This window comes from Muscardinus avellanarius (genome assembly GCF_963383645.1).
Source record: "Muscardinus avellanarius genome assembly, chromosome: 1".
NCBI classification, from domain to species: domain Eukaryota; kingdom Metazoa; phylum Chordata; class Mammalia; order Rodentia; family Gliridae; genus Muscardinus; species Muscardinus avellanarius.
In genome coordinates this window covers 132,060,734-132,084,430 of record NC_137786.1, presented here as the reverse complement: position 1 = coordinate 132,084,430, position 23,697 = coordinate 132,060,734, and the positions used below count along the sequence as shown (strand labels likewise).

The 23,697-nt window shown below is 43.6% G+C and overlaps 1 protein-coding gene across 4 annotated transcripts in view; it reads right to left on the bottom strand.

Annotated features, from left to right (window-relative positions):
- NTM (neurotrimin) overlaps positions 1-21,973 on the bottom strand; it is a gene marked incomplete at both ends in the record, with an annotated part of 1,054,156 nt that extends 1,032,183 nt beyond the window's left edge. For all 4 annotated transcript variants that reach the window (XM_080696432.1, XM_080696433.1, XM_080696434.1 and 1 more), the window contains one exon: positions 21,892-21,973. In XM_080696432.1, coding sequence (XP_080552558.1) covers positions 21,892-21,973 — 82 coding nt within the window. The remainder of the gene's footprint in view (positions 1-21,891) is intronic.
- Between the last annotated feature and the right edge of the window lie 1,724 nt (positions 21,974-23,697).

Genomic DNA, 23,697 nt, shown 5'->3' with positions numbered 1-23,697 from the left:
ATTCTTTATTTTTAAACCAGGGTCTCACTGAGTTGCAAAGGGTCTCACTAAGTAGTAGCTGAGGCTGTCCTCAAACTGCAGTCCTCCCATCTCAGCCTCCCAAATGCTGGGATTACAAGTGTGTAATTACAAGTGCCTGGCTTTGAGCTGGTGATCTTGATGGGACTTTCGGACATATGCCGATGTAGTGGTAAATCCTGAGACACGCTACTAGTCGGCTGAGTGAAGCACAATTTGATATGGAGGGGACCATGTGCGGGAGGTGAGGGAATCACATAGGTCCATTTGCCTTCTTTGTTTTCCCTCTGGCATGAATACTTGAGGACTGATAATGTGGGGAGTTCTCATCAGAATTTTAAGAAGGGAAATTAAGAGCATCGCAGCAAGGTCCCCGAGCTCCCTGGATTCCAGGAGACTGGCTGACAGGGGCCTTCTTCTCTACAGCTGTTGCCTGCCTAGGAAAGAGTGTTCCAGACAGAAGGAGATCCCAGTCCATCTAAGAAGTCCCAGAACGTGGTAATTAACCCTTGGTTGCAGGGGAGTGGTGCTGAAAGTACAGTGGTGGAATGGAGGCGAGGGTGCTCCAACTCTTCTTCCTTCACATCTGCGCCGTGGAAAGCATGCTGCAATACATGCAACCGCATCCAGGCCTTGACTTCCTACCCTTCATTAAAAAGGATGGAGTCCATAGGGGCCTGCAGAAAGTTCCCTGGAATATTAGAGGTGTAGACACCCAGGGAAAATCACTAAAAAGTGAGGCCTTGGATTCTTCCTCAAATCCTGATCTGTTGAAATTCAACTTTCCAAACTTCCAAATCAGAGGTTGGGCTTAGAAGAAAGAGGACATGTAGGTTCTGCCACTGGGTGGAGCTTTATCATTAAGGGAACAGGTGTCCTGTCTGAGGAGGGACAGGAAGTGGAATCCCTGTCCCAGGGTACCCACTTACCCATCAGTATCCCCTGCCTTCTTTTTTATTTTTATTTTATTTGTGCTACTGGGTGTGGAGCCCAGGGGCTTTTCTACCTCTGGACTATACTCCCAGACCTATTTTATACTTTATTCGGAAACAGAGTCTCACTAAGTTCTGAGAGCCTCACTCAGTAGCTGAGGCTGGCTTTGATCCCGTGTGATCCTCCTGTCTCAGCCTCCCAAGCGCAGGGATTACAAGCGTGCGCCACCACGCCCGACTCCCCTTGCCTTCTTTTCAACCTGCTCCAGAAAGTGATGCTCATTAAAGCGTGCCCTTCAGAAGATGAGGCTTTATTGAATTTGCTTCTCCCTCTTCTCCCTGCCCCCCAGCTCTGAGGCAGCGAGGTCTGTGCAGGTCAGAAATGACAGACAGCTGAGGCCTGTGAAGCCCAAAGCCCTCCCCAGCCAGGGGCCCTGCGGTTACACACAGGGCTCCGGCCCCTGGGTTGATGTCACAGCAGCTGCAGAATCAGTGTATGTGGAAATGTGCTGTAATACAGTCTGACTTTTTGCTTTAATGGAATTTTCCTGGACCAGTAGGGGGAAAAAAAGAGACTCCATTAACCACACTACAAAGGCCTCTACTTATTAGTATTTTAGAACAGTGGCAAAACATTTCTTGAATCTAATTATTGCTGACAAATATGAAAATTGAAATCAAAGTTAAATTTTCAGCTACTGCGCCTCATATGCTAGCCTTCTCTGACTTCAGCTATTGCATCAACACATTTATGCTTCCAATAGTTTCAGCAGAAGATTGGTTATTTTCCCTCTGCTCTAATACCGCCCTCTCTCCTCCCCCAGGGCTCCCAGCTCCCTCCCCAGCTTGGACCCTATATATTCTGAAGCATTAAATCTGACATATTCATCTTGGTGGCTGGAACTAGGTAACTAACTTTATGTTTACCTGTCACGAATGCAGAAATGAGCTGAGCGGGGTGCTGAGGAAGCTACCTCTTGTGTCCCTACCCTCTCCTCCTGCCCTCAATCCTAGTCTTCTGTTCTTCAGATAAAAGTCATTTGACTGATTTCAAATTCCTCGTGCTATCAGGACAGAAAAAAAAAGGACTTGTCAACACCTTTCTTTCTTTTCCCCTATTAAGCATACTGTAAAAATCAATCCCTTCTGTCACTTCACTCTGCTTGCGAGAATGTTTAATGGATGTCAAGGGAGCTAATGATCGCTGGTAGAAAATTCATTTTAGATTTGCTATTTATAAAGTACTCAGTACTCAGGTGGGAAATTAACATGAGGCAAGGAGTCGGGTGGTGGTGGGGAGCCTGGCGGTACAGAGCGGGGCCCTGCCAGCCTGGCAGTTGCCTTGTGAGGATGGCACCTAAGGCATCCTGGGGACAGAGGACACTCGTTGTAGAGAGGCCACGAGGCTCACGTGAGAGCAAAGGCTCAAGCAACCTGCGGACCTGGGCAAGTTGACCTTTCTGAACCAAAATTTTCTCAGCAATAAAATGAGATCTCCAACACCTACAAGGTTGTGCAAAGGATTAAATAAAATATCGCACATTAAACATTTACCAGTCCCCGACACATAGTTCTAGCACATGTGTAATAAATATTAAATATCTTTTCCCATAGCTCCATGTGGCTGAGACGAGGTGGATCAGCACTGGGCATGCCCAGGATCTCAGCAGGACCCACGTACAAGCCAGGTCCAAGTAAGGACCGGCCCACTGCCTGCCACTCATGGCCTTCAGGAGTGTTTTGGCCAGTTTTTCCATTGCAGTGACCAAAATGCCTGACAAGCACAACTTAAAAGAAGACTGATTTATTGGGGGCTCAGAGTTTCAGAGGTTCCAGAGGTTTCAGCCAATAGTCTGCCGACTCCAAGACAGACATCATGGTGGCATGGCATGGCTGGGGGAAGATGAACTCAACTCAGTGGTGGCCAGAGCAGAGAGAGTGGCCTGAAGTGACCGGGGGCAGATATGGTCCCCAAGGCCATACCCTCAGTGATACACCTCCTCCAAAAACTCCCAACCTGCCTAAGTTGCCACCCAGTAAATTTATTTAAATTATTAAAACCTCTGTGGACCCATCTGCTAATGAGATCAGAGTTCTGATTCAATTGTGTCACCTCTGAATATCACTGCTTTGGGGACACACCTGCCACACTCAGGTCACATGAGGGTCACTCCAAACTCTAACCGTAATAAAATCATTGGATCAGCTGCTGGTTCTTAAGGATGAAGGTGCATCAAAGGCACCTGGAGGGCTTCTTAATACACAAAGTATATTCCTGATATGGTGGTTCATGCCTGTAATCCCACTACTTAGGAGGCTGAGTCAGAAAGTTTCCAGGTTCAAGGCCAATCTCAGCAATTTAGCAAGACCTTCATCAACTTAGTGAGACCTTGTTTCAAAAATAAAAAAATGAGCCGGGGTGTGGTGGCCCACACTTGTCATCCCGGTACTTGGGAGGCTGAGACAGGAGGATCCTGGTTTGTGAACAGCTTCAGCTACTTAGTGAGGCCCTTTGCAACTCAGTGAGACTCTGTTTCAAAATAAAGAATAAAAATATAGGGCTGGGGGTGGAGCTTGAGGGTAGAATGCCCCTGGGTTCCATCCCCAATACTGCCAAGAAAGAAAGAAAGAAAGAAAGAAAGAAAGAAAGAAAGAAAGAAAGAAAAGAGCTGGGGGTGCCGCCTGGAGGTAGAACTCCTCTGGGTTCAGCTCACAGGAAAAAAATAAAATTAATAATAAAAAATACACAGATTGGGTAAACTGTAAGGACTCAGCATTCCAGAGCAGCAGGGCTGCAGAGGGGCCCAGAATGTGCATTATGAAGTTCTCAGGTGATGCTGATGCTCCTGGCCAAAGAGCCACACTTTGGAAATGATAGAGATACACGTGCAAACTGAACCATTCCCCCCCAAAAGGTTGGTAAATGCAACCATGTCCCAAGCCTGTATCCTTCTACTCCACTTAACACCTCCTAGGCGAAACCAGACTTGCCCAGTCCTGACCTCAATCCAGGAGAGGCATCCAAATTTTGAAACAAATCACTGGAAGCTAGTTAATTCCCTTCTAAATGTTACATGGATTATGAGGAAGCAAGTGCTGAGGTTAATTTTCTGGTTTGCTCTAATGTGTAGCTGAGTTTTGCCTTCCCCCGCCGGCTGGCTAGTTCTCGTAGTGCTGAGATGGGTCAACTCTGTACCTCTGGTTCTCTCAGTCCCACTCGGACTCCACGGCTGAGAGCTCCGGGTACCTCTCACCTTCTGCTGGTTTCTCCTTTTCCTGGGCTTCCCTCGGATGCTTCTCTGTTATATTTGGATTAACTGCAAATCTCCTTTGATTACTCACTCTCTGTTGAAACAGACAACCTGTTGCCACGTGTTTGATTACTAAAACCCAGGGGAGACCCTATTTGTAATGCAGCCAGTTACAGTACACTCGGCATTACACACACCGCCACTGAGCTGCTAATTCATTGTCTAAGAAGTTGCTTTTCAGTTTCTGATTTTTCAATAATAGGCTCCTCATGAAGCTCTTAAGCTTCTGAAATAAGCCGAAAACTGCCTTTCCAGTCATTTACATAAACACAAGTGGATCAGGGAAACTGGAAAGAAAAGGAATAGTTTTAGATGTTATTCCCGGGACTCTGCAAACCTGGGTGGATAAGCATGTTGAGGTGCCGAGGGCTGGAAAAGCGCAATGGGACATAGGAAAATTCGCAGAATACCTGGTTCCACAGAGAATGATAAATCCTGAAGTTTCTCCTGATGCTGGCTGCTGGGTTGCTGAGGCTGGGCGGATATTCTGGCACCAGGAAATTGTTCTGTCGGCAAGCGGCTCCCTCAGCTGCACCTTGTTAGGAAGCTTGTTATTCATTCTCCTGCCTTGGCACCTGGTCCCACCCTGAGGAGGGCCCCTGGCCCCTGGAGTGGCTGCAGGAGGGGCCAGGCCGCCAGAGAGGGTCGCCCTCTCCACTAAATGCGCTCTGGCGTTTAGTTATTCAGAGTGAGGGGAGAAACTTTCTAGTCTGTGACCTACTTTCTACCACTGTCTTCTTTCTTTCTTTTTTTTTTTTTAATTCTTTTTTTGAACCCAGGGGCATTCCAACTCTGAGCTACACCCCACCCCACCCCCAGCCCTTTTTAACTTTTAAGCTGAAACAGAGTCTTGTTAAATTGCTGGAGGGACTTGCTAAGTTGCTGAGGCTGGCGTTGAACCTGTGTCTCAGCCTCCCAAGTACTGCAATTACAGGCAGGTGCTACTACGCTCAGACCACCGTCTTATTTCTTTCTGTGTTCTCTTTTTGTCTCCCTCTTTGTCTCCCTCCCTTTTTCTCTCTTTCACTCTTTGTGCAAATATAGATCTTACAAATAATACAATGAGCCAGATATAATAGCAGCTATTATTTTTCTTTCCTGCCCAATCACATATAGCTCCTTTAAAAAGTCAATGTATAGGCTATTAAATTGCAATTCTATCTTTTAGACACCAATTCTTATGCACCTGGTAGTGGCAGACAGAGGTAGGGTGCCAGGTTTTTTAAAAATCCAAACAACAAAGTACTCAAGATGCCTAATTAAATTTAAAATTTTAAAAAATTAACAAATAATTTTCAGTGCAAGTGTATAGACTCCCAAAGCAACAGGGACTGTGGCCATGAAAGGTTTCATGGTCTGAAACCTTTGAAACAAAGCCAAAATAAATTTGTGCTCCTCTCAGTCATTTTTTCAGGTATTTTTTCACAGTGACAAAAAGCTATCACAGTGGTATAAGCACTAATGCCTGTACTGTTCAGTAAGCCTCATGCAATGTTGGCTTTTCATTTTCCAATATAAAATGAGTAGCCGGGCATGGTGCTGCATGCTTGTAATCCCAGTACTTGGGAGGCTGAAATAGGAGGATTGCAGATTCAAGGACAGCCTCAGAAACTTAGTGAAGCTCTCCACAATTCACAATTTACTGAGACCCTGTTTCCAAATAAAAAATAAAATAAGGCTGAGGGTGTAGCTCAGAAGTAGAATGCCCCTGGGTACTGAGAGAGAGAGAGAGAGAGAGAGAGAGAGAGAGAGAGAGAGAGAGAGGAGAGAGAGAGGAGAGAACTGAGCAATAGATGAGTTTACAAATGTAATTTCTTTTAACATGAAAACTATATTACAAATAAGTATAAATGTCCCATTTTACAGATGGGGAAAATAAACATTGGGGTAAAAAAAAACACTCAGTTCCTAAATTCAGAGTCAACAACAGGACTGGAATGAAAAAAGTCTAAGGTGATTGATGTGCATATCAAGAAATATATTTTAGGATGTTGTTCTTTGTAAACTGTTAAGGTACGAATTTGTTTTGTGTGATTCATGAGAATGTTAATGCAAGAAATGAATGGGCAATGAGTTCTGAACATGTTTGCAAGATGGTCCTAAGTGGCAGGACCATAATTAGAAAGATAAATAGAGGAAGAAGGTGGGAATAGATCATGTTCTACAAGCAAATAATGCTTTATTTATTTATTATTTCTTTTTATTTATTTATTTGCTTTCTTGCAAAATGAACACAGCGGACAGGGTACACATAGACTTGTACACATGTGCATGCAGACACAGTGTTTTCCCTGCTTTTCTCAGGAAAATAAAACTCATCAAATGGTAACTCCTTCAATTTCCTGCCACCACGCTTGAAAATTTATCTGTTCTCCTACTGGGCCCCAAACAATTAATTGTCTCTTTTTCTTGTCATTGTTCTTTATTATAGCAAAACATGCATGCTGTGCCATTTATTATTTTCACCATTTCTAAGTGTACAACTCAGTGGCATTGAGAACATTTAAAATGTATATTCGTTACTTCCATCCATTTCCAGAACTTTCTCCTCATCCTGAACAGAAGGTCTGTTTACATTAAATAATAAATGTCTACTCCCCTCTTCCCCAGCCCCTGGTAACTTCTCTATGAATTTCCCTATTCTATATATTTTATGTAACTAGAATCATACGCTGTTTGTCCTTTTTTGTCTAGCTTTTATCACTTAACATAATGGTTTGGGTTCACCCTTCTCATAGCACCCTTCTCATAGCACTTTAAGGCCAACTTATATTTCATTTTATACATATATACCGTATTTTGTTTATCCTTTCATCTATTGGCAGACACTTGGGTTTTCTACCTGTTGGCTATTGTGGATAACATTGCTATGAACATTTGGATACAAAATACCTGTTTGAGTCCCTGCTTCAATTCTCTTGGGTATATACCCAGGAGTAGAACACTGCATCATACTGAAATTCTATTTTAAACTTATTGAGGAACTGAGATGATGTGTTTTTTTTTTATAGTGATGACTCTATTTTACATTTCCACCAGCAATACTCAGGGGTTCCAATTTATTTAAGTGTCTTTGCAGACAATGTATATATATATATATATATATATATATATATATATATATATATTATAATATATATCTCTCTATATATTGTTTATCTATATATATCTATATATTGATCTATATATTGTGTATATATACATATATATATGTATATATATATATATATATATATATATATATATATATATATATACAGAGAGAAAGAGAGAGAGAGAGAGAGATTCTACCTCTGAGCTGCATCCTAACCCATTTTACTGCTTTATTTTGAAAGAGAGTCTCACGAGTTTTGAGGATTGTTAAGGTTATGTTCGAACCTGGGATCCTCCTTTTTTAGCCTCCCAAGTACTGAGATTACAGACATGTGCCACCATGCCCAGCCTATTTTTTTCTTTAAAAATAGACATACTAAACTGGGCATGGTGGCACACGCTTGTAATCTCAGCATTTGGGAGGCTGAGATAGGAGGATCGTGGTTCGTGACCAGCCTTAGCTATTTAGTGAGGCTTTTTGCAACTCATTGAGACCCTGTTTCAAAATAAAGAATAAAAAATAGGACTGGGGGTGCAGCCCAAAGGTAAAATGTCCCTGGGTTCCATCCCCAGTACTGCAAAACAATAATAATAATAATAATAATAATAATAATAATAGACATCCTAATAGATGTGAAGTAGTGCCTCACTTTGGCTTCATATTTCTCTAATGACTAATGATATTGCAAATCCATAGTTAGATGCCACCAAGAACGTGACAACGCTTGGACCACATGTGTGTCCTATGGGCCTGAGGAGCTTTTCCATCCTTATTAAGGGGAGTACTGGCCCTCTTTACATTCAAACAACACACAATTGGCATCAACATTCATCTTCTCCTTTCTAAAGTAGTGACCCCAGGATTTTTCTGGATATATGGTCATCCAAAATGTTTAAGGCATTCCTTATACTATCTTGTATTTATTTATTTGTTTGTTTGTTTATTTGTTTGTTTGTTTTGGGGGGTTGAGGATGGAACCCAGGGGCATTCAACCTCCAAGCTACACCCCCTGCCCTATTTTGTATTCTTTATTTTGAAACTGGGTCTCACTGAGTTGCAGAGGGCCTCACTAAGTAGCTGAGCCTGTCTGCGAACCCCGATCCTCCGGTCTCAGCCTCCCGAATGCTGAGATTACAAGCGTGCGCCACCACGCCCAGCATCTATTTTGTATTTAAATGCAGCAATGTTACTAAGTTCTGCCAAGGGGATGTGAGAAGGGATGCTGTGGAAGGAGACAGGACACCTATGTATTCTGTTTCTTCTTCATATCTTCCCTCATCTCATGACTGGTGTACATATGCTGCCATCTGAGATGACAGAATCAAAGCCTTGCACAGCAAATCCAAATGACAGAAAGGCCTGGGGCCCAAGATTTAGAAATATCACACCATCCTTAAAGAGGGAAGTTGGAGTGTTTTGCAACCAAAGGAACCATCTTCTATCTTCCTTAAACCACTGCTATTGTATAAGAGCTGAATAGAGTCATGGCGTATATTCTTAAGAACTTTTGTCCTTTATTACTTTAACTACTAGTCGAATCAGCCCTTGTCCTTTTTGTCCAAGGCTCCTTCCTTCACCTCAGATGTATTGAGCATTCCCTTGACACCACTGAGGTGTCTCCTAAATCTTACCGTTCTACTGTCCTTTTACTGCTATTGCATACAGCATTCAGCATTCCAGGAAGTCTTTCCACAATAGATGAATATTAACAACATCCTCCAAAACTTTAATCACTCTGCTTTCTTTCTTTTTTCCCTTTCTTTTTAAATTTTAACAGAAAATCATTTAAATAATTATCTACGTTTCCTGATTCCACTTTTTCATTTCACTTCTACCTCTTTCTCTATGGTTCCTCTATGAAACTGTTCTCTTCAAAGGGATAGAAGATACTAGTTTGACTATGTATCCCTCTTCCTCTCCACCCCATCTCCCCCAAATTATACAAATGCACTCAAACTACCAGATCTGGCTTGGAATCCTTCCTCCTACCACATAGTGTTTTGCCTCTGTATTTTGGTATATGCAGTTTCCTCTACTTATAACCCTCATCTCCTCTCACCTGGTTGGATCTTTTCACCTCTAGCAGTTTAACATCTCTGAGAGAAGATTTCTCTGGCCTAAAAAATCTCCTAAATGCTTCCATAGCCCACCTGACTTGTTTTGTCTAGTTCTTCCACATTATATTGAATCATCTATTTCACTGAGTATAAGAATCATGTATGCCCTTGCTGTGCATACCAAGTACACAGTAGGGTCTAAAGGAACAGTCCTGAAATAGATGAAATCTAAATGCAAGTAAGAACTTGACCTTATCCTTTAATGCATTGTGTTGCTTTTATTCCATTGTCAATCTTGATGATGTAGAGATGGCATGTTGATATCATTCAGACATGACATAAAGCTGATGATGGTGACAGCTCATCAAGATCCAAAAATAATCCCCATGGATTGAAATAATGGACCCAAACTGCAATAACTTTCAAATGTTTAGAGACATGTGAAGAAAATCAACTATAAGGAAGGATGGGGAGGGTCTTGTGTATTTGCTTATTTTGTGAGATGAATGAGGAGAAGCTCAATATTAGCCAGTGAGGAAATAGGAGAGAGAGAGAGAGAGAAAGAGAGAGAGAGAGAGAGAGAGAGAGAGAAAAGAAGAAGGAGGAAGAGGAGAAGGAGGAGATAAAGTAATACAAATATTAGCTACATCTTAAAACTATGAAGTCTAAAATTTTCAGGTATTAGTTCACTACCTAATTTACTGATCAGGTTACACCAGGAAGAGTCTGCTGTGGTAAAACTTTTGAACTGATCATTATCAATCTGGACTTGTTCAGAAGATAATGATCAAGATGATTAGTGGTCTGGAAACAATGTTGTACAATGATCACAAGAAAAGATAAATAGAATACCTGATAGTCATCTCTCAGAAGGTGGATCACACAATCTTATTGTATTCTGGTACCTTTAAAAGGCAGAAGTTGCCAGATTTGGTGGCACAAGCATGTAATCCCAGTAGTTGGGAGGCTGAAACAGGAAGACTGCAGATTTGAGGCCAGCCTCAGCAATTTAGCAAGACCCTCAGGAACATAGCAAGACTGTTTCAAAATAAAAAAATAAAAAAGTCTAGGGGGTCTAGCTCAGGGGTAGAATGTTCTGGGTTTCAATCCCCAGTAGCACAAACAATAACACCAATAATAACAAAACAAATCAAATCAACAACAAAAAACAACAGAAGTTAGGGAGAGGCAAATTTTTGCTCCACATAGATTCAATAGAAATTTACTCAGCTGCAAGTAAAAGAGACTGAATTAAATGGGAACTTTTTTCACAAGTGATGACAAGTGGAAATATGCATTCCAGAGCTGATACAACTGCTGTCCCCTTGAACCTGAGCTCCCAGCATCAGAATGAGCCATATGAAATTGCCCACACTTAATTATTCTTAATTTACCAAAATCACAAATCCATGTGGTTTGACCTAAAAGCTTCTGTCTCTTCCATCCTTGACATATGTTATCCGTCCTCCTGTTTGCATAGTGGCTCCTGACCTTTCAGACAAGGTCCCAGTCTCCCAGTCAAGAAAGGGAAATGATAAGGATCAAAAGCATGGACTATTTGAGTCCAACCTCTAAAACCCCATCCAGTAATCTTATGCTTACACTCTTTTGGCCTGAACTGCATTGCATGCCTATAGCCATTGACAAGGAATCTGAGAGGTGAATATTTTAAATGGTTTCATTGCTACCCTGTAAAATTTAAGAGTACGGTTTGTAAAGAGGAAAGATAGAATATAAAGGGGAAAGTAACAAAGTGCCCACCACAATAACGAAGTGTTTCTCACAGTGCTTATCAATTATGAAAAAGGATGTTAACATCAGTTATTCTCAGCAGTATCTGCATGATAGAATCATCTGTTGTTCTTTCAAAATAGAGGTAACACTGCCCTACAGGGACCTACTCAATGAGAATTTTTAAATCTGTCCTGGGCATCTGCTTCTAGAAATTTCCAAAAGTGACTGACAGCTAGAACTGGGAACCACAGCTCTGAAAGTCTGGCTACTGGAAATATTTAAATTACTGGTGAGGAGTTCATGAACATCATTCCAATGAGATTGTCTTGGGAAGAAAAACTGGGCACATGAAATTCCAAGGTATCTCACAGATCTAGGAGTCTGTCAAAAAACCCTCTGGATTTGATGATTAAATTATTTTGATCTCAAACAAGGCTTTAAAAATGTGAGAAAGTAGTAAAAAAAATGGTGATAAGGCATTTAAATCCTTCTGTCAAAAGTTTTCAGGGAAAAGAAAGAAGAAATATAGAATAATTAGTCAATCTGTAATTCTTTTTAGAGTGAGCAAAGTGGTTCATCAAACTATGGATGATCATGCATCACTAATTTGCACTGAGGTTAAAAAAAAAAGCTTTCAATCAATCTTTTCTATATCTGCGCCAAGTTTCACCTGTTCAGGAGGACAGTTAGATGGTCCCACAGAAAGTAGTAGAAAGAGAAAGAGGAAAATTTTTTTTTTTGGTGGTACTGGGGTTTCTGGAAGCCCTTCTATCTCTGGGCTACACTCCCAGACCTATTTTATTTTTGGAAACAGGGTCTCTTGAGCCAGCACGGCTGGCTTCGAACCTGCGCAATCCTCCTGTCTCCGCCTCCCAAGCACGGGGATTACAAGCGTGCGCCACCACGCCCGGCAAGAAAGAGTAAATTTAAAGAAGCAAAAATGAAACACTTGATCCAATTAAAAGATTCATTCAGTCACTTTCATTTTTTTCTAAGATTCAAACTTCCCATCTTCCTGCTATTCCCTCTGATGTAGCACCCTTGGCCTTCTCTTCCTCTCCCTCTTCCCCTCTTCCTTCTACTCATAAAGAAAATGAAGCTTTTGTCCCAACTGCTATGCTAAGTCAGTTAGGAATATAAAAATCAGTCCTACAGCACCTCATCTCCTGGAGCTCATAATCTGGGAAAAGGAAAGAAACATGTAAATGGGAAATTATGCTAACATGCTATGGATATTAAGAATGCATATAAGCACAAGTGCAATGGAAACAAAAGGAAAGAACGAGGGGGTGCTCAACCTTCATTTTTGTCTTACATAATAAAAAGCATCTTCGAGGTAGACAAGGTCACGGTAACACTTGAACAGAGGATTAGTGTGCACATGTGCTCAAACCACAAACAAAAAAACCCTAGGAGTCCTGGAGCTGGGGGTGAAAAGAAAAATCAAGAGAGAAACTGAGACCCTTAGGATAGCACACATATCACCAAAGAGATGGGGCTTCCTTCTTTTTGGACTTGGAAGATTAAAGAATAACTTTATTTTATTATATTATTATTATTATTATTATTATTATTATTATTATTTTGGTGGTACTGGGGTTCCTGGAAGCCCTTCTACCTCTGGGCTACACTCCCAGACCTATTTTTACATTTTATATTTGGAAACAGGGTCTCCTAAGCCAGTGCGCGCGGCTGGCTTCGAACCTGCGCGATCCTCCTGTCTCTGCCTCCCAAGCGCGGGGATTACCAGCGTGCGCCACCATGCCCAGCCCAGAATAACTTTAGACAAAAGCAATTGGCACCTTTAATGTAGATGATTATTTGGGAAATAAAAATAAATAAAGGGAGGGATTTGGATCAGAGGGGGAAGGAGTCATTGTAGAAAAATTAGACCTGTCTTGTGGTTAGTAGAATTAGTGATAATTATAACACTATTAGGTAATATTTTTGGAGTAGTTATTAGTGACATGCTATATCCAAGTACTTTCTCTGCATTAACGTATTTAATTGTTATAACAGCCTCACAATTAAGTCCTATATTTATCTCCATTTTATGGAACATGAAACTGAGTTTCACAGAGGTTGATTTGATTGCTATAGTTCTCAAATTAGAAAGAGGGAGAGACAGGACTTGGACCCAGACAATCTGGACCTAGAGTCACTGTGTTGCAATAACTCTCTAGATCCAGGAGAAATGTTTGGAGTCCATATAAAGGCAACAGTTTTTTCCCCTACATCATCTCCTTCGTCTGCTTTCCATCTTCCTGTCTTCCCATCTTCCTAAAATTCAGCATTCAAATACAATGAACTCTCTGGAGAGAGGCACATTCCCCCCTCTTAGAGATGGAAACTAGGAAGCCAGTGCAGCTGTACTATAAAGGTGCCAGAGCTCAGAAAGGGTTTGAAATAAGTCATCTGAAGGTCTCTCTGGGCCTGTGCTGGTTGTGATTCTAGGGTTGTCTGACACAGCAGGGTAAACATTTTGGGGAGCTAGGTCGCTGTGTGAGTTACTCAGTGACTAAACTTGGCACCAGTCCTCAAGGTAGCTCTGTTCCCCGTGTGCCTCTTAGATCCGCTGACTCCATCAGAACACAAGCGGGTTTTCACTGCCAGGTGCACTGTAGGAGCCGACCTGACTCAGGGAGTGGAGCCAGCATCATCACTTCTGCTCAACATACAAAGATGTAAGATTGCCATTGCAGTCTGGGTGTGAGTCTTTACTGACCATGAGAAGAGGAGCAGGTGAGGCTACACATCTGGGTAACTGATTCCCAGGGAAAGGAAATGAACTGGGTAGAAGAGAAATGTGCAATCCTCTCCCTTAAGGATGGAGTTCCTTCTAAGGCTCGCCATGGTTTAGCATTCTCCAAATTCTGATCAAACACATTCATCCTTGACCTTCACTCACTCAAAGGCCTCCTGAATTTCTCTTTGTAGGAAGCCTTAGAGATGGATCAATTAAGAGCCATTACTCTTTCTTATCCCCCTAAGCCAAAATGCTGGGGCTAGTTTATACTCTCCTTACATTCCAAGGATGCTTCCACCCTGTGATAAATATATACATGCATATCTAGATAGACAATATCTCATACATGATGCAGCATGTAGTATTTGCGTGCACACACATAGTTTGCACGCTCTGACTCTGTTCATCCATCTGTGACTGTGTTTATATTCTTAGCTTCCTGCAGGCAGAAACCAGTTTTGAGTATTTTCTTTCAGCACTACTACCTATCAATAACTATACTCAAAAAGACTATTTGCAGAATTGCCAAATGTAGAACTTGGAAGGAAGCTTCAAAGTCTTTTAGCCCAACTGCTTTATGTTGGAGTGGGAAAACTGAGGCCCATATAAGGAATACACCTTCCCCAGAGTTGCAGAACAGTTTCAGATGGCTTCCGAAGTATCGTTTTCAATGTGGCTGCAGATTAGAACCTCTTGGAGAGGCTCTTAAAAATGTCAGCGCAGAGCTTCATCACAAAGCCATTCTTATCTAACTGGTCTGTGATAGAATCTGGAGATTGGTATTTTTATAAAGCTCCCCAGGTGATTCTATGGTCCAACCAGCTTAACGATGGGGAGTATTGCAAATAAACGCAGATTGCACCTACCTGCTAAGGACCTTTCCGATTTCTGAGACAGGGTCAGAAGATATATAATTGCTCTAGGCTGCTGGACTTGGAAGAATCATGGATCCATGAAAAAAGGTAATTACCTGCTCTTGTACACAAGAAGAGCTCAGAATAATCACCCACGGAGGCTAGATGAAAATGTGGATAGAACCAGCCCTCCTAAAGGCCTCAGGCGGCACCTATAGTGCACAGAGTGAGAACAAGAGAAGCTCTGGTTCCATGGGCACATGAGGCTGAAAACACAAATAGATGTACAGAAAAACTATACAAAGTGTTGGCCCAAACACTGTATAGAACTGGGGAGAACAAATAAGTTTCTTAAGTTAATGATACATTTTTTATTATTCCGGGAATCCTATGTTAGAGTATGATGAGTAGAAAGCAAGTAAAAGTCATTCCTGAGAGGAAATAGGAATCCTGTCCAGAGGGCAGCTGACAGAAGTTACCTTGCCAGGCCAGCTGCCTGGAGTAACTCCTTCCCTGGTCTTATTGCAAGTGTTCTTGATCATCTTTGACCTTTTTGAGCTGTGCAGAATGTAGGGCATAAAGGAGGTGTTGAGGCTGGCCAGGGTTGTGGTGTCCTGTCTCACTCGATGAGACAAGACAATGATCATGAAGCCAATTAACTCTTGCCATCCTGTGTATAACTGAAGGCACCTTACTTCCCTGTGCTTCTCCCTGGAAAGATGTGAGGTGACCAAAGTAGTGGCTCATTCTATTACCATACAGTCCCAGTGGCTCCTATCTCAAAACAAATACCAAGGGCTAGTCACTTTATTGCCATCCCCATTATCATCTGCCTGAGAGACCAGCCAGAGCCTGGGCCTTGTCTTTTGAGTTTCTACCCTTGCTTCTGGCACTCATATTGGTCTTCAGGCCAAGACAAATCTGGGAGATGGTATTAGGTCTTTGCTCTTATCCTTCAGTTACTTTTGTTCACCTTTGTATTCCCAGAGCCTAAAACAATACACAGAACACAGTAGGCCTTTAATAAACATTTGTTGATGATTGAACTGATGGACAAATAAGCAACTAGATCTTTTTTGAATTGGGGTTAGAGTTTTGGGACACTTCCTTGAATGATCAAAGGAAGCACCGCAAGAGAGTAAATTTGAATGAGCAAGGAAAGCCCAAACCAACCAGTTTTTTTTATCAGTCTTTATGCCTGCAAAGGCCAATACTATCACAGAAGCTAAAAAAAAAAAAAAAAAAAAAAAAAAAAAATCAAATTTAGTAACCTAAGATGTCCTCAGTAACAGAACTGAAGAATGTGTTTTCCAATATTTGATTTCTTAGCTTGACAGTCTCTCTTGAAATATACTCTTCTGGGCAATGAAAATACGAATCTTCATTGGTTTGTTTTGCAGTTTGCAAATGACTTACAGAGCTCCTCTGGCAGGGTTTCTGTTTTTTCTCTTGCAAATAAACAAAAGGCCATTTCTCTAATATGACTTAAGTGGGAGAAATTCTGTGATCTCCTGTCATGAATTTTGAAAGAGGAGAAAAGGAGAGGCAAGTAGAAAGAACAAGAAAAACTGGAACAAGCAAGAGTGTAGAAGCTGAGAAAAAAAAAAAAAAGGAGCAGAAAAAAGGCAAAGATAAATTGGATATGGGAAATTAGAGTGTCAGGGAGACCAAATAGCTGAAGACTCAGTAATCAATAGGATCCTGGGCACCCTTATTGGGGTGGCTGAACTCGCCCATGGTCTGTTGCACCCTCCTGTCCCACCTGTCATCGGGCTCCCTGCGAACTGGGAAGACAGACTCTCCCCTCCTTCTAGGCAAGCCTGCATGAAGCAGAGCAGCCCCTGCCAGCTTGACCTAGATCTGTCAACTGATCAATTATTTTTCCCATAGAAGAAGGGAAGAGAAAATGAAAGGAAGAAAGAAAGTGGGAAAGAGAAAAAGATAAATGGAAAGGCCTGAGAAGGGGGAAGAGCAAGCCAAAGGGGTGGGGGAGCACAAGAGAGAACATGGGGGAAATCCCATTTTTTCAACCTTAAGATGGAAGAGAGAACAGACCTAATCCAGGAGATTGCATTAATTAATTAACACCTGGATGAATACATACATATGTAAAAGAAAACATGAAGCTCTCAGAGGCTATTGTCCAAAATCATAGTCAAAGCAGATAGAAACCCCCCCCCCCGCCCCAGCTTTTGCTAATCCAGATAAGAGCAGATTTTCTTTTCCCTATGGAGAAATTCCTACCTCTAGCTCCCATCTTCTCCCAAGGCTGCTCCTTTCACTCTGCTGGTATGACACCCTAGGGAGAGCCTCCTTTTACAAATGGAGGGGACTGCTCCCCAGTGCTCTCTCCAAAGGAATGAAGCATCCACTGGAGGGGAGGACTCCCTGGGGAGGATCTGCAGGATGACACCTACCCCACCTGTACACCATCCACTGCCTTAGGTTGGCATGTTCTCACTTTTTATGTTTAATTTGTTTTTATTGAATTTCAAATGACTATAGACATAAAGTAAACATGTAACAAGCCAATAGAGCAGAAAGGAAGTAAAACCGCATAAATACAACCATCTCAGCATGGCGTTCCACTTAGCACCACATGTTTGCAGTGTTACAAGCATTAATGAGTCCTTACAACACCCAGGGGAGCCGCTCCCCGGCCTGGCGGGCAGGTGGGGAGACAGGCTCACAGAGAAAAGATTTTTTCCTATAGAAAACATGGGGAAGTTTGAGCTCAGAGAGATACATGTTCCCCACTGAGCTGTGCTCAGGCCACAACTGACCTGACACCTGGATGCCATGGAAGTCGGGTTTTAAGAGTCTGTAGGAGTTCTGCTGAGACTAGGGAGAAAGCAAAAATTGGTGGTGGTGATGATGATGATGATGATGATGATGATGACAACGACGATGACAATGATGATGGTGCATTTTTTATGCATTCTGGTGTGGGCAGAAAGAAGCTCCAAACCAAAAGGGAGGGGGCAGGAGTGGAAAAGAGCCTAATCCCAGATCTGATGGTCTTATCCAGAGTATTTCCAACATGAATGAACAGCATGAGCTCTGCAAAACTTTCTAGCAATTGGGAGAATCATGCATCCCACATTTACTCACAAATTCTGCCACTCCTTCCTGGGGATAGGGTAAGAGTTTACGTCATCCCAAGGGATCATGGTGGCTAAAGCCAACACTGGTTTGGCCTGTCTATGATGTATGGCCAGAACCAGCACTGGTCACTGTGTCTCAGCTCTGTGAACAGAGAAGAGATTTCCAGAGAACTGGAATTGCTAGAAGGCAATCCAGACTGGAGCACCTCCCTCAGGAAGCCAAGAGAGACACTGGAAAGTCACTGTTCAGGACCCCTTAATTAATACAAGTGCTATACTGTAGGAGAAGCTCACTAAGAAAGAAGCCAGGGGCTATACATCCCAGCTGATAAAAGGGGACTCTTGTGTTTATATTTGACCTTAAAAGAACCAAAAAAAAAAAGAAAGAAGAAGAAGAAGAAGAAGAAGAAGAAGAAGAAGAAGGAGGAGGAGGAGGAGGAGGAGGAGGAGGAGGAGGAGGAAGAATTAGAACCAGGCTGCATACCTGGTAACTAAAGCTGCAATTCCAAGGATGGCTTCACACAGCAAGGCCCTCTGGCCACAGCTGGCATTGCCCGAGTACCCTTGAGCTCAGCAGACCAGTGCCTTTGACAGAGCCACCCCCAGCATGAAGGATGGATGGGGAGCTGCATCTGTAGCGCTCTGCACGCCTGTGAGTAGCCTCCAGCTGGCAGCTCCAAGCCTGGCAGTCAGGTACCACTCTGTGAGGCTCCTCTGTTTCCTGCTCCCTGCTTTTTGCTCATGCTTCCAAGTATCAGCAATGCCTACATCAAACCCAGGGTCTCATCACCCCAAACTGATTATTCCACGTTGCCAGTTGACGTTGTTCCGGTCTCATCTGCATACCTCCCATCTCAGAAGCATTGCCCAGCTCTGGCTGCCACGGGGACCCACATGTTTACCATGAGTGGCAGGAACTTGGCTGTTCTATCCAGCTGAATGGTGCCAGTGGCCTCAATGCTGAGCGAAGGAGAGTGTGAACTTTGCTGCACCTCCTCCCGTTCTACTCTGCCCTGTGTGTTTCTCCTGTGAGCAGATAAGTTGATATGGGATATGCGGGGTGGAGAGAAATTAGAAAGATATGAGAGGAATCTAGCCAAGCTCATCAGAAGGTGTTCAAAGGAACAATGATCCTTCGAAGGAGGAATGGTCGGGTTTCTAGAAAGAAAAAATTCTGCAGCACACCCAGCCATTCTTTTCAGAGCCTCTCCGTAGCAGAAGGTGGGCGGCGTGCTAAAGAGGGTAGGGCCTAATCGGCTTCCCGCTCCAGTTCCCAGGAAAGAGGTGCCTCTAGTTAATCAACCCCTGTGAATCCTAGGGCCAGAGCCCCAGGGAGCCAATCACCCCTCCCACTAATCAGTGCTGATTCCCCGGAAATTCCCTCCTGCACTAATCTGGATCATGGTTGCTGGCTGGGTTGGGGGGATTAGCAAGTCAGGGAGGGGCCCCTCACCTGCCACTGGCACCATACACCTTTTCAAGAGGCAAGAAAACTAGGAGGTAGCAAGCCTTAGGAAAAGCCAGCTTAAAACAAAAACAGAGGAGAAGAAAAAAATTGCCTTGGAATGTGTACTGCATTCTAACTAGTCCCTCTGGGTCAATGCAATAGGGGTGGATTATTGCAGGCAAGACCTGGGCTGCCTCGGTAATTCTGTAAGTTTGATAAGAGGTAGCTGGCAGACTTCGGCTCCCTTGCCCTGAAAGAGAAAACAGACATCACCTGTGCCACGTCCGACTGGCATGTGGAATGGGAGTTCTTTGGGGGTCATTCTGCCTTAAAATTGGGCAGCCTTGTTCTATGATGACACGTTGAAGGCTATTCAGAGCTGACTGGATGTGCCTAGCACAAATAAAGCCATCATTCTCCTGAGGAAAGCCAGAATTTGGTAGGATGTGACCAGATCTGAGATATCCCATCACTACCACCCCCACCCCAGGATAGGAACCAGATCACAAAATCGGATTTCACCCTGGGAGAAATTTGCACCAACACTTCCTACTCATCTATTCAGGAACGAGTCAAAGTATGAGCAAATATTATGCTTCCCTGCGTTTATTTCTGATGAAAAAAAATCACGTATGCTAATTTATATGCAAATTCAGTCTGGCCCTGGGGCTCTTGGCATGCAGCCAGTGGGGCTGTTGATGGCAGAATTTTGACCACTGTCTTCAGGTTGAAGTTTAGAGAGAAGAGACATAGACCTCAGAACAGATGGGGATTACGGGGACCTTGGGACCTTTCTTCTCCTTCCTCTGACTCCTTACTCCATGCCTTGCCTAGTTTTCATTTTGGTTGTCAGGATCCAAGATTCTGTTTTTCTGAGGGTTTCTGGTCTTGAACTCAGTCTCCCCACAGCACATGTTAGGGCTCTGATCCTACTGCATGAGTCTTTGAACACCCAGGGGCGCAGGCGCACACAGAAACAGACACACGCACCCACCGATACTGCTCCATATTATGTAAGAGGAGTTAACCAAGGATGCCTCTAAGTTGACTCCCTTCACTCTTACACCCACAGTACCCTGGGAGGGAAGAGGAGAGTGATCCAGAGGCCCATACCCCTCCAGGGTTGGGTGCAGCAGGCGACGTCATGGGTATCTCTGCAAGATCCACCCCACCTGACCTCCTTGTTGCCCAACACAGATACCTCCACCTTCCCCACCTTGTCTCCTTCTTGAGTCCCAGCCAAGGATGCATGCACATTTGATTCTTGCCAACCTGGTCCCTCTGCCCACCTTGTGTGGATCTGCAGGGAACACTGCAGTCCCCAAAGTCTGACCTCACATGGGAGTCAGTGGGACCAGAACGCAGGAGTCCGAAAGACCATGAGAACTCTGTATTGCAGTGGGAGAAAGGAACGGGCTGGTGGGACTGCCATTCTTTTTCTCTCTGCCTGATGGAACTTTCCTCTGGGAATACAACTGAACAAAACAGCTTCTGGCCGCCCTCCCTTGAGTGAGCCTCCTGAGGAGCCCTGCTGGACCACCCAGGGAAAGTTTCTCTGCCTGTCTCAGCAATACGAGTTCAGATATCTTTCATATCAGAGAGGCAAACTAGAGCCCCCAAAGGGGAGGGTGGGTGGAAACAAAAAGGTTGGCGGCTAATTCTGCTGCTGCTGCGGATGAACTGGACGGCTGGGGCAGGAGGTGGGGGGGGCGCTCAGTGCTGCAAACAGACTCCAGGTGAAGGCAGATTCCAAATGCACCTGAACCCAGCACAGCAAACATCAAAGCACAGACCTGCTAGAGAGCAAACCTGGCTTTCAACTGCAGCCAGGCTCGGCTTCCCCGCGGATAAATAAACAGAAAATTAGCATTGAGCTCTTACTGCCTCTCTCCTTTCAACTTAGAAAAGCTTTCCTGAATTTCAGAGCCCTCTGCTTGCACTCCCTTTAATCTGCTCCTTATAACTGTGACCCCTTCTCCCACCCCAGCCAGCCGCCTCCACCCTTTCTGCCCCCCCCACCACAAACACACCCCCAAACATATTCAAAACTAACACAGTGTTCACGGCTGCTGCAAATTGATTCATTCCCTAGAGCCAGATGGCTGACCAGCACCTTTCAGGCGGCACCTGATTATTCCTAGCCTGCGTCTTTCCGTTTGCTCTCTTCAGAGGATCTGCAAGTTCCCTGGCCGATATTTAAAGTTTCCTCCTGTAATTTCTTCCCAGTCACATAAGCAGCACATCGGCAGCCCCGCCGCCCTCCCCATCTGTAATCTGCCCCTGCTTCCATGTGTTCACAGTTATGTATGTGTGCAAGAATGTTCGTGTAGCCAAAGAGCCGGAACGTAACCGCGGACCTTGCAGGAGTAGCAGATACATTTTACTTATGCATATACATTCCCCCATTCTGTTAGCAGCCAGAATCAAATCAATATTCTCACAGCCTGGTAGGGAGAATGAAGTCCCAGCCATGCTGTTTCAAAGCTCTCTTCTCCACCTGCAACCCGCGCAGCAGTGCCGACTCCGGGAGTCTGCGAGTCATATAAAGCACACTGTACAGGTCTACCGTAGGCAAATCAATAGCAAGATCTTACCTTGGAAGAGACACAGTGCAGCCAGCCCCGTGAAGATTGCCCAAGACATAGAATTGTGCATTTTTGCTTGGATGGTTTTCATGGTTTTTTTTTTCTTCTTCTTTTTCTTCTTCTTTTTCTTCTTTTTTGTCAGGTTCGGTTTCTTCTTTTTTTTTTCCTGCTAGATTGTGCTGCTCTCAAGCTCCTACGAGGAGATTTAAATCCACTGTTTTGCTGAAGGACGCCACAAGGAAGCCGAGGGTGCGAGAGTATGACTTCTCCGTAATTATTTCTACTCATACTCTGGCACTGAGGCCCATTGTACAATCTGGCCCTGGACAGCCCTCCTACAAGCCGCAATCATTGGTTCTAATCCAAGGATTGACAGAGCTACAACACACACGCGCGAACACACACACACACACACACACACACACTCAGGAATCATTTGCTGGGCAAATCAGGCTAGCTGATTAAAGAGACAGGAGCCTGGAGAGATAGAATGATAAATGCCACGTTGCCCCTTCTATATTACTTTCATTTTTTATACTGACAGTCTCAGAGCCCCCAGCATTAGAAAATCCCTTTCCCCTGGCCTCCCCTGGCCTCCTGAACTCAGATTCCCTTTGCACTGGAAAAATCCCACTAGCCAGCAACCGCTTACGGGAAATTTTAAAGGGACATTTTCATGCTCAGTGAAACTTGCTGGGATGAGTCAAATTTAATTTGTTGGTTTCTATTTTCCTCTCCGATGGAAATATCATTCAATGACAGGGTTTTTTTTTTTTTTTTCCTTGCTCTCATCAACCTTTCCACTTAGTCGCTTTGAAAATAATAAATAACTTTCCATTTCCTTCTCCCATCACTCCTGTTCAGAATACCTTTAGCACCCCTATTTTTCACTCGCTTTATTTATTTCCTGAACTCATCCATGTGTACAAGATATCATGAGAAGGGGCAGAGCATCCAGGATTTGAGAAGAAAGTCTTCGGGCTGACTATGGAGAAACTTTTCCCAAAGAAAGCCAGGTACGGGTTTATTCCAGGTGCCTGTAGTCAGTCTGTGTTCACTAATAAAAATAGCACGGGCACCTGTGGTTTAAAGTGCAGCAGGCCAAATTTAAGTTAGACGTGCCGAAGGACTGCCTGAATATAGACTTGGTGCACAGTTAGTAAATGTTCCCAGAGCATTCAAGACAGCCATCTCCTTGGTGATAGGTAAGAATAAAAACCAGACAGAAGTAATTGAATGGATATAATGACTACTTAAAGAGAGACAGTTCTAAGGCCTGGGAAGTTGATGATTCTCATTTTGGCTTCTTCTTACCGGAAGTAAGTTATATGATTCGAAAAAAAATTCTCAGCCCCTCACAGAACCTTCCTTAGCTGATTGGAACAAATTAATACCCTGACTGGCTCCAACACACATTTTTGAAATATTCCTCCAGACCCCCATAACTAATTACTATACTTTCTTATGGCTCCCATAAAATTTTTACCATGCATACTCTCAAGCTGGGTCGAGCAAATACCGCTGTCTGTTTAGACTTATAGGCATTAAGGTGATATCAAAATAGCACTGCTATTCCCCAAGTCCAAGGGTTGCCCTCGCTCTCTACTGCATGTGAGGGATGCTCAGAGCCCCAGAGGTATGCGGTGCAGGGACCCACAGTGGGAAGGGCCATGGCCTGGGGCCCCCGGGTCCTAGTCCCAGCTCCACACAAGCCGAGGGCCAAGGTACCCAGGGCTGGTCATCTTACTTCTATGAACTGCGGCCTCTTGTCTGTAAAATTAGGTGAATAGAATAATTTCTAAGATTCTTTCCATT